General features: G+C 58.6%; 1 protein-coding gene across 2 annotated transcripts in view; it reads right to left on the bottom strand.

The window, feature by feature from the left end:
* Positions 1-3469: 3469 nt before the first annotated feature.
* ATP9B (ATPase phospholipid transporting 9B) overlaps positions 3470-15132 on the bottom strand; it is a 118103-nt gene continuing 106440 nt past the window's right edge. The window contains exons 21-29 of one of the 2 annotated variants that reach the window (XM_087818917.1): positions 14914-15003; positions 14479-14623; positions 13699-13763; positions 12794-12949; positions 12627-12691; positions 10518-10626; positions 5521-5578; positions 4719-4922; positions 3470-3684 (exon numbers count right to left, since the gene is read on the bottom strand). In XM_087818917.1, coding sequence (XP_087675043.1) covers positions 3548-3684; positions 4719-4922; positions 5521-5578; positions 10518-10626; positions 12627-12691; positions 12794-12949; positions 13699-13763; positions 14479-14623; positions 14914-15003 — 1029 coding nt within the window. In that variant the 3' untranslated portion in view covers positions 3470-3547. The remainder of the gene's footprint in view (positions 3685-4718; positions 4923-5520; positions 5579-10517; positions 10627-12626; positions 12692-12793; positions 12950-13698; positions 13764-14478; positions 14624-14913; positions 15004-15132) is intronic. The other variant, XM_087818918.1, reaches the window with a different exon arrangement.

The following is a 15132-nucleotide window of genomic DNA, read 5'->3' as shown; positions in this document are numbered from 1 at the left end:
CGCTGGGAGGTGGACGCTGGTTCGCATCAACCCCCACCTGGGCCTTGGTTCTCAGACAGCCAGAGTCCCTAACGGGTATTTTTTAAAACTGTAGTAAAATACACATAACAAGAATGTACCATCTTAGCCACTTTTAAGCACACAGCTCAGTGGCTTTAGGCACATTCACACTGTTGCACAGCCATCACCACGGTCCAGCCACACGTCTTTCATCTTCCCAAACTGAACTCTGTCCTCTGCCCCAGCCCCTGCCCTCTGTGAATCTGGCAGCTCCAGGGCCTCACACACGGGGAACTGCGGCAGCTGCCATGCTGAGCGGCTGGTTTCACTGAGCCTAACCTCCTCCAGGTCCATCCGCCTGGGAGCTGCCATCAGAATGTCCTTCCTCGTGGGCTGCATGACCCCCACTGTGTGTCCATAACACGTTTTCCTATCCACTCGTCCACTGAAGGATGGGTATTTGGGTAGTTTCCACCTTTGCCTGCTGTGAATGATGCTGACTTGATCACGGGGTGCAGTGTCCTCAGACCCTGCTTTCAGTCCCCTGGGAGACAGCGGGAGGTGGGGCTGCCGGGTCCTGGGCCTCACTGTCCTGTCACGGGGCCCAGGCAGGGCCATCGCTGCTTCTGAGGGACTGACTGACCATGTGCTGTGACCTCCAGTCCTCACCGGGCTCAGGGAGGGACCCAGCTCTGAACACCTGGGGGAGGAACCCGGCCTGGGCCCTGAGGCCACCAGGGGGCATTTCTTAGCTCCTAGTGCCACCTGCTGGAATCTTCTGGAATTACACCCAGCGGGCGCCCAGGGTTTCCTGTTACTTCAGCCACAGTGACTGAGGGGTCACCCGCCCAACAGGGTGCTCAGTTCTCAGGACAGACGCCGAGCTCGTCCCAGCATCACCCACATGCTCCCTACACCAGGACAGAGGGACACGAGAGGACACTGGGAGACCTGAAGGCCAGGTTCCCCGGGGTCCTGGGGCAGAAATGGCTTCATGGGAATCGGGAGTCTCTGGCCCACCTTGTGGGGACATCAAGTGTCTTCCTAGGGCCACGGGACAAGGGCCTTGGCCGAGGAGCTCTGTGCTGTCTGTGCAGCTTCCCCCAAAGTCCACAGTCATTTCAGGACATCAGGCTGGGGGGGGGGCAGACAGGAAAGTCCACTCACGGTGGACAAGGTCCAGGTTGTTCAGGGACACAGGGACCCCAAACTCTGCTGAGAAATCGAGGGGCCTCTGTTGACTCTCTGACCCCAGTGACCTTGACTGTGGGGACCAGCTGGAGTTGCTAAAGGACCCTTTCCACCTGAGACCAAGGAACCGGGATTGATGGTGCTCCAGGCCTGTCCCCACGTCCCCCTAAACTCCCTCATCCCCCAATGCTGTCCCCCACTCCCCTGTCCCTTGACCCACCCCCATCCGTTCCTCACCATGGTCTGGGACGTGGCTGAGCTCCAGATGCCTTTGCTCCTCAGATTTGGGTAACATTCTGAGCGCTGGGCTCCAGGGAAAATCACCCCTAACACCCGAGCCTCTACGCCCCCCACCTCACTGCCAAGTGTTTCCTGAGGAGTCAGGTGACCACCACCCTGAATGGACAAGGCCAGCCCATCCCCCTCCCACACCCACCGGCCTGTCCCTCTATCTGTCCAGCCCACTCAGTCCAAAGGGGCCAGGCACTTGGGGTCACTTCCCTGTCCCCCCTCCTCACACTAGTATGGCCCCCTAACTCACACCATCGTCCCTCCACTCTCATCACAGTTGCTCCAAAAACCAAACCGCAGCCAAACCCGGTGATCTGAACACGCTGATGTGCTGACCCTGGTAGGTCCAGGACAGAGCCCTCAGCAGCTGCCCCCCATCGGTCTCCAGCGCTGGCTCACCTGGCCTCACCCCTGAGCACCCACCACCTCTGTGAACACCTGCCAGACCCTCCCGCGCACGCCCTCTGCTCTCCGCACCTCCGGAGGGCTGTCCGCAGACTGTTTCCTCCTGGGTGGGCCCTCGTGACCTCAGGGTGCAGGGGCGGCAACGGCTGTGAGCCAGCCCCACCTGCTGGCCCCTGGCCCCCGGCTCTGGGCCCCACCTCGGGGTCTGGGCACAAGCTGTCCGGTTCCTCTTACTTCCAGCTTTCCTCACCTGCTCGGAGGAGCCTGTTACCTGCCCCGACCCCTGCCCCACACCTGCCTCCATCTCACCTGGCTCCCTCCCCAGGACAGTCGTCACCCTCAGACCTGGGAGCCGGGAGCCTGCTCAGGGACACGGTGGACACGGTGTGTGGGCGGCAGGAGGGCCCCTCCTCCCGAGGAGCTCAGCGGACGTGAAGACCCAGGGACACGGTTAAACCGCTGAAACCATGTTCCAGGCAAACTCTTGGTTTCCTGACACCAACGGGAACCCATCTGCTCAGGAGCCCAGGCTCCGCGTGTCCCTTCCCACAAAGCCTCTAGCCCAGAGTCCTGAGTCCTGTTGCTCACAGGGGGGGTTTATTTAAACGAGCGGCCACCCACGCCCTGTCCACAGGCTGCCCAGGACCCCATGAAGCCCAGGTTCAGGTGCTGCCACCCGCCTGCCCGCTGTGTGGGGCTGGAGGGCTGGGGGCCCGTACGGTCCGGACTTGGAGGGACCTCTGGGGACACTGATTCAGGGGCGAGCCCGCCACAAGCCCACCGCAGCCGCCGGGCTGACCCGGCGAACAGCGACACCTTGTGGGCAGCGCGGGAACAGCTCCCCGAGGGCTCCCGCAAGCCCGGGGCCGAGGCCGGTGCCGGGTGCGGGGGGGCAGCCAGCCTCCGGCGCCACCGGCGCTGTGGGCGGGGAGCCTGGGTGGTGGCCGAGGGCGCCGGGGACCTGCCCCGCGGGGCAGACCCGCGCTGAGCTCACACCGCCCGCGGCCTGGGGACAGGACGTAAGAGGCGTAACCGGACCCAGGGGGCCTGGAGCGGGCGCTGCAGCCCCGGCTGAGGGGAGCCGGGAGCCGGACCCACTAGCCCAGACCCAGGCTCCCAGGAGCCGTGGTGAGCGGTGGTCCCGTCGCCCCTGCGCTTCCTGGGGCGGGAGGCGGGCCGCGGGGGACAGGCCGTCCTGCGGGGGGGGGATGGCCGTCGGGGGGGGGGACACACAGGCCGTCGGGGGGACACAGGCCGTCCTGCAGCCCGAGCGGCCGGGGCCAGGGCCGGCGAGCTCCGGGGCCGCAGCTCTGCGCTCGCGCGACGTCCCGCGTGAGAACCTCAGAAGCGGTGCCCTGGGGACCCCCTGCCCGCCCCAGGACGCGGCGCAGAAACGCCCTCAGTTCCCCCGCTGGGCTGAGCACCGGCGCGGGCCGGAGGGGGACGCGGGGCACCCCGCGGGCGCACGGTCCGGAGCCGCAGGACACCCGCGGCTTCAGCATCTGGTTTATTGAGTTAAGCAGGAGTGTCCGCGGCGACGCCGCCCCGGGCGCCGGGGGACTGCAGGTAAACAGGCTCCGTGCGGCGCGGCCGCGGGAGTCCAGCGCCGGGAGGGCCGGGCTTCTCCAGGGAAACCGGGCGGCCCAGGGGCGGCGGGGCGCTAGGAGGTCAGCTTGGAGTAGCTGGGCGGGGACAGCTTGCGCTTCAAGTACTTGAGGACGTAGAGCGGGAGGCAGCTGACCACGGTGATGGCCGACACCTTCCACATGAAGGTCGCCGTGGTGATGAAGGCGAGGTCTGCGGGGAGACGGGCGTGAGCGCGGGGCGGGCACGCGGGGCGCAGCCCCCGCACCTCGCGCCCCTGGAGGCCCCGCGTGGTCTCAGTAAAACCCGCTTCACCACCGGCGCGGCTCCGCGGGGGCACCGGCCCAGACCCGGGAGACCGGGTTCGATTCCCGGCGGGCGCGGGCGGGGTTACGGCTCCACCCCCGGCAGGGGGCGCGCAGGAGGCAGCCCATCAATGACTCTCATCACTCACGTTTCTCTCCCCCCCTTCCTCTCTCTCAAATCAATAGACAACATTTAAAAAAAACAAAAAAAAAATGCGCTACCTGGCACCAGGGATAAATTCTCATAAGAGGAATCATGAAAGCACAGTATCAGAGTATGACCAGAGCCACCCAAGGCCGGTCAGCGGGCGGCCACTCAGGCACCTGTGTGCTGGTCCTGGAGGGAGCACTGGGCAGCAGGAGGGACAGGGAGCCCTGCCCCGAGGACCCAGGCCCAGCTTCTCCTCCCTCTCCAGGGACGGCCAAATGGACTGCAGCAGGCAGGGCTGTCACTGCCCGCCTGTCCTTCCTGCCCCTTGGGCTATGGGACTTTCCTACCGGAGTTTACAGCCTTCACTTCTCCAAGTGGCAGAAACCCGCAGACTTGTCAGAGGTGGGGCGAGGCCTCCTTGGCAGGAGGCACGACTCTGAGACACAGGAGTGCAGGGAAAACACGGGCGGCCTGTGTGGAGGGGTCCAAGCCAGAGGACGGCTGGGCCACAGGCTGTATTTAACACTGTAAAAAACCCTGAAAGTGTTTCCCAGGGGACCAACCACCAATGACTAAAAGGCAGAGATGTTGACAGGAGGGGTCAACTGTCTACGGAGGTAAGCAGACTTCACACCTGGAACACCCCCCCTCCCTCCCAAACAGGCTTGTGTTTGAAGCTTTCTGCTGTGGGTTTTACTGGGATCTGCAATTTAAGACAATGTGTGAATAATAAAAAATGTTTAAAAATCGGTAACAGGCAATTATCCAAGAACACTCCCAAGGCAACTTACCAAAATATTCATTGAGAAAAGCGAGCGAGGCCACGTAGCAGCCGAGGCTGAGGAACTCGGCCACGACCATCAGCCAGTGCCACGTCCGGACCGTCAGAGCCACCATCAGCAACTCGGTGAGGATGAGGGCCGTGAACGAGATGGCCACGACATGGACAAACTCAGACTCAAAGAGCACCAGCGCCCCATACATGAGGATGCCGCCTGGAAGACAGCAGGGGACGGGTGGGCTTTTACGGGAGACTGTTTGGACTGCACATCCTGTTACTGTGTAAGGAGCTGGAGGAAGGGTCGGGAAGAGCTGGCTGATGTTCACAGCACTTGGAGACGCGGGGTTACGTGTCCCAACCTCCCGCTGATTAACGACTAATTTAAACGCTGGGTTATGAAGCATCCGGAGAAGCCATGCTCCACTCCAGTTAGGGGGGCGGGTCTGCGGGTGGACGCACTGTCTGCTCTGCTGGTAATGTCACTTTCAACCACCTTGTCTGTCTGCAACTAACAGGCAGCCAGCAACCTGTGCCAACAGGACTCAGATCCCCCATGTCCCGCCGTCTCTCCCTGAAAGAGCCATGGTGGTGTTAAGAGCTGGTTAACACGTTTCTGGATTTACACTTAATTAGAAACAGGTAGGTTTTTAGGGGACATTCATGGTTAAACAACGCCCAGGCCGCTGAGCAGTGTGGAGTCAGGAAGATCTGTGGTGGGAGGGACGATTCACAGGAGCAGTGGGAATGTGATTGCTGGAGTGTATCTGGGAGGAGACAGCCCCGTGTGTGTGCGGGAGCAGCGGGGCGCTTACCTTGGTAAATGCTGACCAGCACCCAGACGAGGAAGGTCTTGAAGGACAAGGACCGGCCCTGGGGAGGGAGAGGGGGTCACCCACTGAGTTAACTGGGCCGGGTAACCCCTCTAGGACCCAGGGCCCCCATCCTGCTGTGCATCACAGCCCCCACTCCATGCACTTGTGGTGAACAGGTGGCTAAGCTGGGGATGTGCCTTCAGAACCGCCCCAAAGCACCTTCCTTTTTTGTAATCCTCACCCAAGGATATTTTTTCCACTGCTTCTCAGAGAAAGCAGGAGACACACAGACACTGATTGGCTGCCTCCCGCACATGCCCCAATATGGGCCTGGGATGAAGCCTGCAACCGAGGTACGTGCCCTTGGCCAGAATCGAACCTGGGATCCTTCAGTCCGCAGGCCAATGCTCTAACCACTGAGCAACACTGGCCAGGGCCAAAGTACCTTCTGAGGTGCACGAGGCAGGGAAGGAACCCCAGGAACCAGTGGCTCTGACTTCCCAGACTGCGACAGCGCCCGGAGAAGCAAGGGCTGAAATGGGTGCCAGCTGGTGTGAGGGTGAGGCACGGGGGGGTCGCAGGCGGGCAGGATGACGCTCCTAAGTGTCACGCACTGTGGCTTCTGTTCCGTCTCAATGGTTCGGTTTCTTCAAGTTCCCACTGGGAACGCCCGCAGGGCACAGGCAGCTCTAGTGCTGGTCGCTGGAGCTCTCGGGTGGTTCCTGCCATCACTGCCCACTGGTGGTTTGAGCACCTCCACTTCCTGGACTTGGGTGAGGGCGCGCTCCCGGCTGGTGGTGGGCCCTCGGCTCCCGCACACCCATAGGTGTGCGCATCCTGTTTCCTTCTGCCCGAGCCTCATGGGCACAGCGGGCCCTCACTGTCCCTTCTCCAGCTCCGACTGCCAGTTTCTAAGTGCACAGGAGACCGGGTTGCTTTCTCTTTGAGATTCTCTGTTTCCTGGTGCGAGTCCTCCATCAGGGTGCGGCCTGCAGACACCTACAGTCCATGGCTTGTCTTTTTGCTTCCTGAATGGGACCATTCACAGAACAGAGTGTTAATGACGATAAAGTCGATTCATTTCTGCCTCTTGGGATCCTGCTTCTGGCCCTCTGTCTAAAAGTTCTGCCTGAGCTGGGGTTGTGCCATTTTCTCTGGAAGGTCTGGTCTCACTTTTTACAGCAGGTCATGACCCATCCTGAGGAAATCTCCGTGGAAGGCGTGGGCGTGGGTGGAGGCTCCACTCCTGCCTGTGGGTGACCAGTTGTGGGAACATCCACTGTGGACAAGATAATCCTTCCTCTACTGTTCCTCTCATGTTTGTCAGACAGGCGGATGCATTTGGTTGTATTTCTGGGCTCTCAATTCCAGGCCACTGATCCACAGGACTGTTCACAGCTTCCTGTTTTACAGAAAGTCATCCCACCTCGTTTTTTGTCTTCAGGACTGTTTGGGGTTCTAGTCCCTTGAACGTCCAAGTGAATTTTAGAATCTGCTGGTCAAGGTCCTTTAACATTGACTCTTCCAACCTGTGAACATTCACTTACACCTTCGTAAAATTTCTTCCTCAGTGGTCTAGTTTCAGCATATAAATCCTACACGTTTTGTAAGTTACATCAGAGTGTTTCACATTTTGTGCTATTATAAGTAGTGTTATATTTTTTTTCAGACCTCACTGCTAGTCACAGATTTAGAAGTGGTTAGATACCTTTTCCTCGGGTCCTGACCTTCCTGAACCTACTTGTCCGAAAGGTTTTGTGTGCATTACTTGGGATTTTCTACACAGACAACTATGGCACCAGCACAGAAGTTTTTACTTCTTCCTTCTAATTTCTATGTCTTTAATGTCCTTTCCCTGCCTTATCACTATTATTTAAAAATTATATAAGGAAACAAATATACATTTTGAAAGTTAAACCATGTTGAGGATGTTCAACAGAAAATAAAGATGGTGAAGGAGCCCCCACTGTTCAATGCCTGGTGGTTCAAAGGCTTTACGAAGGACAGTCAGATGTCACCGACTTGATATCGTGACAGCACCACACCCAGATGTCTCTGTAGTTAGCAGTTTATCATGAATGTAAAACCATGAGCTGGGAACTGAATTCACAGCTAAAGTCTGGGATATTTCAGGAGCACAAGGGCCAGCTCTGCCCCACACTGACTCTCCTGAGGCAGCCCACTCGGCCCTGACCTATCTCAGAGCCCTGGCCCCAGGCCCTGGGGACAGCAGGGCCACCTGCTGGCAGGAGAGCAGCAAGCCCAGTGCCCATCCCAGCACAGCCCTGGAGCCCCACGCGCGATGCAGATCCAGAGCACCATTTTTAAGACCCAGCAGAGGAGGCCCTCAGAGGACACCAAAATACTGCGGTCAGGTCACATGGCTTTCTGTAGGAATGGAGACTCCGTGGTGTTGGGAAGGGACGGAGCAGCCACCTCCCTGTTTAATTGATCAACTCACTCCCCAAACACCCAACTACCCATTGAGCAGACCCTGCGTCCCGAGCGAGGTCCTGGAGGCAGAGCAGTGTGTACACAGCTGTGGGCATCTCGTCAGACGGTGAGTCAGACTGGCGATGCCTGGGCCGCTCGCCCCAGAGCACAGACTCTTTACACATTTTGTTTCAAAGCACAGTGCCTTCCTCCCTCTGCCCAGGAGGGGCGTGCACTCAGTGTGCTCGGCGGCGTACAGTCACTGGGACCGGGCTTCTGCTCAGAGCCCACTGCACAGGCGCCTGCTCTCCATCCTGCCTGGGCCGCCACCGCTCCCCTGGCCCTTCCTGGCTGCCTGTGGGCTGAGGGACCAGAAGCCTCGTCTCACAGGCCTTCACCACCCCCGCAGAGCACTCTCACTGCACCTGCTACACAGACAGACTGTTGGACATGTGCTGCCCAGTTACCGCCAGCGACGCCAGCACCACATTCAGACCAACTTGGCTGAGCATCCAGAGCTTCAAAACGTCCCTCCAGCCCAACAGGAAAAGTTTTCACTAAGTCCAGTGCTGAGCACTTTACTGCTACTGTTTCCCAAGGGTGTGACATGTACTAGACTTTTAAAGGCACACCTACTAGCCCTGGCCTGCTCCGTCAGTGGGTAGAGCACTGGCCTGCAGCCTCAGATGCAGGCTCACCCCCGGCCCGGTCAGGGCACGTGCAGGAGGCAACCAATCAATGTGCCCCTCTCCCCCCTCCCTTCCTCTCTCTCTGAAAACCAATGGAAAAATTATCCTACGGTAAGGATTACAAAAACCAAAACAAACAAAGACACACGTACTATAAAGACAAAAAGTACAGACTCTGGATCTTACAGGAAAGGAGCCTGGAGGAAAATGACTAAACTGTTGTCAAGGAAGCTGAGTGCTCTGACTTTGGGAACTAAAATATCCTTGGTCAGCATCACAGAAATGGTGAGCTAGTACCTTTAACAAGACACAACTTAGTCAGACTTGAACATGGTTCCCTGACACCCCCACATGTGAACGTGGCTCCCCGAAGTCCTGCATATTTAAATGTATCAGCCAGTGGCACAAACTATACAGATGAGAGGAGTCAGCTGCTCAGCTGAGGGCTGGTGGCCCTTGAACACACTCCTGTCACTAGAGTCTCCAATATCCATCAAGAGAAGCTGGTGGCACCACCTAAACCCTAAACAGAGCAGACCAACATGCCTGCTGCCTTGCCTCCAGTGACTGCCAGATGCTGATGGAGCTGCTGAGAGCCCCACGCTGATTGCTGGGCAGCTGGCCTGGGCTGATCTGCAGTGACCTCAACTCAGCTGAGCCGCGGCTGCCCACATTTCCTGGGTGGCTTACCTCATTTTATATTCCACATGAAAGCTCACTTCCCCCAAGTATCTGTGAGCAGCATTAAGTGTCCCTGCAGGCTTGGAAACAGGGAAACCGTCTACTAAAATCACGGTTATTCACAACAGCTTCTGTGGGTTCTGAATCCCTGATCCTGTCCTATGTCACTGAGCGGCACTTGGAGATTAATTCAGAACCTTTCCTTCTCCTTGTGATGTTTACGACGACAGTATCATCCTGGCTGAACGCTTGCCATTGTATGTTATTTTACACTATGCTGGTGAGCCAGCTCTATTTCTGTCACATGGGCACTGTGTGCACCAGATCTTCAGTGACTCCACGAAGTCAGCTCAGTCACTGGCTGCAGTGACTTGGGGCTGCGGGCAGCTGGTTTGGCAGTTGCCCCTAAGGCTGCTGTTGCCTGAGAAACCTGAGCGGAGGATTTCAGGTTAGCAACCACAAACCCAAATTTATTCGGGGGTCAGTGGACTTTGTCTTCAGGGTTGGTTCAGGAAAAGCAAGCCTTCTGGAAGATTCCAAAGTCACCACGACTTGTGTTTGGAGAGCTGGGGGTCTCCCACCCACGCAGCTGTTTTCTGTGCTATATAAGATGCTTTCATAGAAAATCTGATGCTGCAGGAATATTTTAACCTTACAGCAGTTTTAGGTAAATGAGTGACTCTTCTGCATAGTTTCAGGGGTGGCCTTTTTCTCGGCAGCATCATCGCAACCATGGCACACGGGTCTTGGGGACAGAAACACATGTCGCTCACACAGACGTGCTCTTGCAGCCCCACTGGGGACAGGTTGGTGCAGAGGGCTCCTGGGACCCTGACTGCTGGGGCGCCTGCCGTGCCCGACAGACAGGTGTGAGCGGTTGCCAGGAGGAGCCAGGGCTCTGAGAAAGGAGCTCCTTCCAGCAGCGGGGGTGAGCGTGTCCTCAGAGTTAGAACTCCACTGTGACATCAGAGTATCATCACCAGCGTCTGAGAGATTACTGGGTTTTGCTGGTTATGTTCCCCCTTTTGAAGTTTAACTTAAAAGAAAAAGACCAAAACTAACCAGAAGAAATGGAAATGTCTGGAAGGACAGGACCTGTGGGGAAACTGCCTCAAGAATGGCGCCTTTCCTCATGGTGAGCGTTCCTGTAAAACACTGGAGTGTGAGGAGGGAGATGGCCTGGCCTCAGCCTACCTTGGTGAGGTCCTTGTAGAGCTCGGGGTACAGCATGGCCATGTCCGGTTTCACATCCTGGTCCAGCACCAGCGAGAACACGGGGAACATGGTGTAGATGGTCGCATACCTGAGAGCCAGAGGAGAGTCGGGTCAGCGTGAGCAACATCCTGCACGACTAGGAACACACCTCTGCCAGAGGCTAACGGTGCAAAACTAAGCAGAACAAACACAAGGTAGCACTAAAACTCAATGCCCATCCCACCACCCAGCACCATGGTCCACAAGCTACACACACACACACACACAGCACTACGGTCCACAAGCCACACACAGCACCACAGTCTCTAAGGCCCACACACAGCACCACGGTCCACAAGCCACACACACACAGCACCACAGTCTACAGGCCACACATGCACACAGATGGCAGGGCCCACGTGCAATGATCAGAGAATAACACACAGAGAACTTGGGCCCTTTAACTAGCTGCCCCCAGAGGTAGCATCTCCCCAAATGCAGTCCAGCTCACAGCCAGGATGGGGACAGGGACACACAGTGCAGACATGGGGCATCCCTCACCCAGGCCCCCCTGCCACCATTTCTCTTCAGCCCCGGGCCCTGATCTGTTCACTTCAAGGTTGCTGGCTGCCTTGGGGGCACTGTCACTCTGCCTGATTCCCTGGTGAGGCGTCAGGTGTTGTACTAACACTTCTCCCCTCTTGAGTGTCCGTGGCTGTGAATGTACCAGTCTCTGTGGCCCCGCCGTTCACTGAAGTACATCCGGGTCATTCCCAGTTTCTGGTTAGTACAACTAGAGCTGCCATAGACATTTACTACACAGACTTTTTTTGTAAAAATAAATTTTCATTTATTTCAGTCTCCTTGGTCTTTTAGGAACCTGCCACCCGTGCTCCACGTGGCTGTCCGTTCATGTTCCCACCAGCGGTGGGAGGATCCAGTCTCCATGTTCGCACCACAGCAGGCGCTGTCAGTTTCCCCAGCCGCTCAGATGGTGAGCAGTGGTGTCTCATGTGTTTTAAATCTGCTTCCCTGACAGGCACCGCCAGGCACCTCTCCACGTATTCTGGGAGGAATGCCGCTCAGTCGGGTCCACCTTGAGTTGGACTGTTCTTGGCTGGGAGGTCATTATAAACCCCTGGGCACGTGGGTGTACACATCTCCCTCGTTCCTCAGAGCTTTCTTCACTCTAAAGGTGTCTCCTCCAGGTGTCTTCAGGCGTCTCCTGATGGGGCGCCCCTGTCACTGGGACTGTTCCTCCCAGGGAGGCGTCTTCTGTCACCTGTTGCAGGTATTTGCCTTTAATTCTCATGAGTTTGATGATGTGACCAAGTGTGTATTTCTTTAGATTTAGGCTGCCTGGGGTTTGTTTACCTTCTTGAATCCGTAGGTTTGTCTTTTGCAAAATCTGGCAAGTTTCTGGACATTATTTCCTTGAGTCCTGTTTCGGCCCTGCCCTCTGCCCTCCTCCTGAGACACTAAGGACAGGAGTGCAAGACCTGTGTTGCTGTCAGCCTGAGGAAATGCAGTGTGTTGCTCCATGCTGGCTGCTGTGGGAGAGGCGGCCCGGAGGGCAGTGCATGTCACCTGTCTGAGCTGTCCCAGCTGTGCCTCCTACCAGCTCTGTGGCCTTGAGGAAGTTCGGGGCTCTCTAGGTCTGTTCTCACCTGTGACATGGGGATGCTGGAGGGGAGGGGCCTCAGGACAGTGCAGGAGCCCTTGTGCTCACTGCTGCTGCTGTGGGAAAGCCCCGGCCCGAGTGGTGGGCTCTGAGGTGCTGCAGGAGGAGAGTGTCGGGAGAGAGCTGAAAGGGGAGAGGCTGCAGGAGGGCCCCTTGGTCCTGGGATGGTGACGGGCCATTGTGCTCCCTCCGCATGAAGCTATAGGATGCTTTCAAACATCTTGGATCTGACACAGTTCCTGACACATATTATGGCTTTGCCATAAACAGAAATTCTAATTTAACAGCAGAATCGCAAGAGGGACAGCAGACGGGGTCCTCCCCACATTCTCACAGGGGAGCCAACACCACCCTGTGAACCCTGGGCACGGCCCTCAAGACACCTGCTGTGTGGGCTTCTCCACACCAGCCTCCTGCCTGCCACTTACCCCACCATGAGGAAGCCCTGATACAGTGGGACTGACGCGAAGTAGCAGACGGAGGAGAACACAGCCTTGGGGAGAGGACAGGACAGTGGTTAGTTGCAGGCCTCCCGACAGGCCTTGCCTCTCTGTGGAGCCCGCAGCAACCTCCCACCCCCCACCTGCCTGCGAACCTGCATGGTGGAGATGACGAGGCCCCTGTGCATGACGAACTGGCCCAGGGCCGCCGACCTCTTGTAGCTGCTCCGCCCATGCACCATGAGCAGCCGGCCGATATGCTTGAACTGTGTGATGGAGAAGTCCGCCGCCAGCGAGGCTGCCTTCCCCTCCTGCAATGCACAAGCGCCTTGCAAACCACATGGTAGGTTTGCGCCCCAGGGGCACACGTGCAGAGCCCAGCCACCATGGAGAGAAGGCTGAGACATCTGCCTCCAGGGCAGGGGGAAGGGCTGCAGGGGCACCTTCCGGGAGAGGCAGGCAGCACCCACCACTGGGAGCTGATGACTGCAAAGGGGCGCTTGCCAGGACACCTGTCGGTATCATAGAAATTTAACAGAGGCGGAACATGGCAGCACTGCCCAGGGGCCTGGCCGGAGATCTCAGGAACCTCAGGACCATGGTCTAAGTCTCAGTTCTATGTAAACACCACCTGCCTGCCAAAGCCACTGAGCATAAGGGAGGGAGCCCCTCAACTGCTCTGCCAACACAGCTGTCAGGTCTTTCTCGGGGGGCCATTATGTGAGCACAAAAGACAAACCCCAAACCACAGTGCAGTTGGCAGGAGACACGGACATCACAAATGACCATGTGCCAAATACGAGAGAGAAGCAGCAGGTCCCATGGGTGGCAAGAAGGTTTGCTGAGGGACGTGGTGACATCTGCAGGAAGAGGCCACAGTGGGGACACTGGGGGTTTCCGGCACTGACTGCTTTGCTTTCTACCTGCATTTCGTCAAGGTGATCACAGAGTGGTCGAGTCACCCCTTCCCACGTGTGCGACTAGGAGCCTGGCACAGAGCTGCCCAGAGCCTGTGCTGACTGCATGTGAGCTTGAGGGACACCTGACAGGACCCACGTACCTTGCCCTCGATCCCGATCCCACAGTCGGCGGCCTGGATCATGCTCACGTCGTTTCCTCCATCACCTGAGAAGCACAAATGATTGTGATAAAATGGAAAACCGACACATGGCCCTGTTTTCTCTTTCAGCAGCAGAAGTTGTTAGAACGTCGCGTAATAGACAGGAAATCAGCCTGGTTTTGGAGGTTGAACAGAATTTTGCCTGTAAACTTTAAGGTACCAGCTTCCCTTAAATTACACTACGAGGCCTGTGGGGGCGTGGCCTGGGGTGCTGCACAGAGAGCGCACCTGCGGCGCAGGTGCCCGCACGGGGCGGGGCGTGGGCGGTGCTCACCTATGGCGCAGGTGCCCGCACGGGGCGGGGCGGGGGCGGTGCTCACCTATGGCGCAGGTGCCCGCACAGGGGGGGGCATGGGCGGTGCTCACCTATGGCGCAGGTGCCCGCACGGGGGCGGGGCGTGGGCGGTGCTCACCTATGGCGCAGGTGCCCGCACGGGGCGGGGCGGGGGCGGTGCTCACCTATGGCGCAGGTGCCCGCACGGGGGGGGGGGGGGGGGGGCGGGGCGTGGGCGGTGCTCACCTATGGCGCAGGTGCCCACACGGGGGCGGGGCGTGGGCGGTGCTCACCTATGGCGCAGGTGCCCACACGGGGGCGGGGCGTGGGCGGTGCTCACCTATGGCGCAGGTGCCCGCACGGGGCGGGGCGTGGGCGGTGCTCACCTATGGCGCAGGTGCCCGCACGGGGGGGGGGGGGCGGGGCGGGGCGTGGGCGGTGCTCACCTATGGCGCAGGTGCGCTTGCGCGTGTGCTGCTGCAGCAGCTTCACGATGCGGGCCTTCTGCGTGGGCGAGCAGCGGCAGCACACCACGGCCGGGCACTGGCAGGCCAGCTCCACGAGCTCATGCTCGTAGTACCGCAGACACACCTGCAACACAGACGGGGTCACTGCCCCGCCGCGGTGCCGCCCGGGGCGTGCAGGGCCCTTTTCCCAGCGGGGGGGGGGCGCAGACCCGCCGGGCCCCTGTGCAGGCGCTAACCGTTCACCAGGCGCATGCGTCAAGGCGACGCCGGGAGCTACTAAGTCAGGGGCGCCAGAGATGCCCGGGCCATGTTCCACTCAGGAGCCCCTGGTCCGCAAGCTGGATAAGCAGATACGTGCTGGGCCAGAGGGACAGGTGGCCACAGGCAGACAGCAGGGCTAGGGCCCAGGCTCACCTCCAGGGAGTCCCCGGATATGACCAGCGCACAGTCATGCTTCCTTCGGAAGGCGTTCAGCTCCAGATGGGCCTCCCCTCGACTGGCCACCTGCAGGAAGGGGAGGAAGCCCAGGTTACAGCGTGTGCAGGCTAGAAGCACCGACACACAAGCCCTTATTAGGAGCCACAGCGACATCCTTAGGCACGTTACCTAGAACCCAAAAGCGCTCCACACGGA

This window comes from Miniopterus natalensis, chromosome 7, assembly GCF_054644295.1.
Source record: "Miniopterus natalensis isolate mMinNat1 chromosome 7, mMinNat1.hap1, whole genome shotgun sequence".
Lineage (NCBI taxonomy): Eukaryota > Metazoa > Chordata > Mammalia > Chiroptera > Miniopteridae > Miniopterus > Miniopterus natalensis.
Note: the sequence above shows the minus strand (reverse complement) of the source record. Positions and strands in the feature narration are given on the sequence as shown.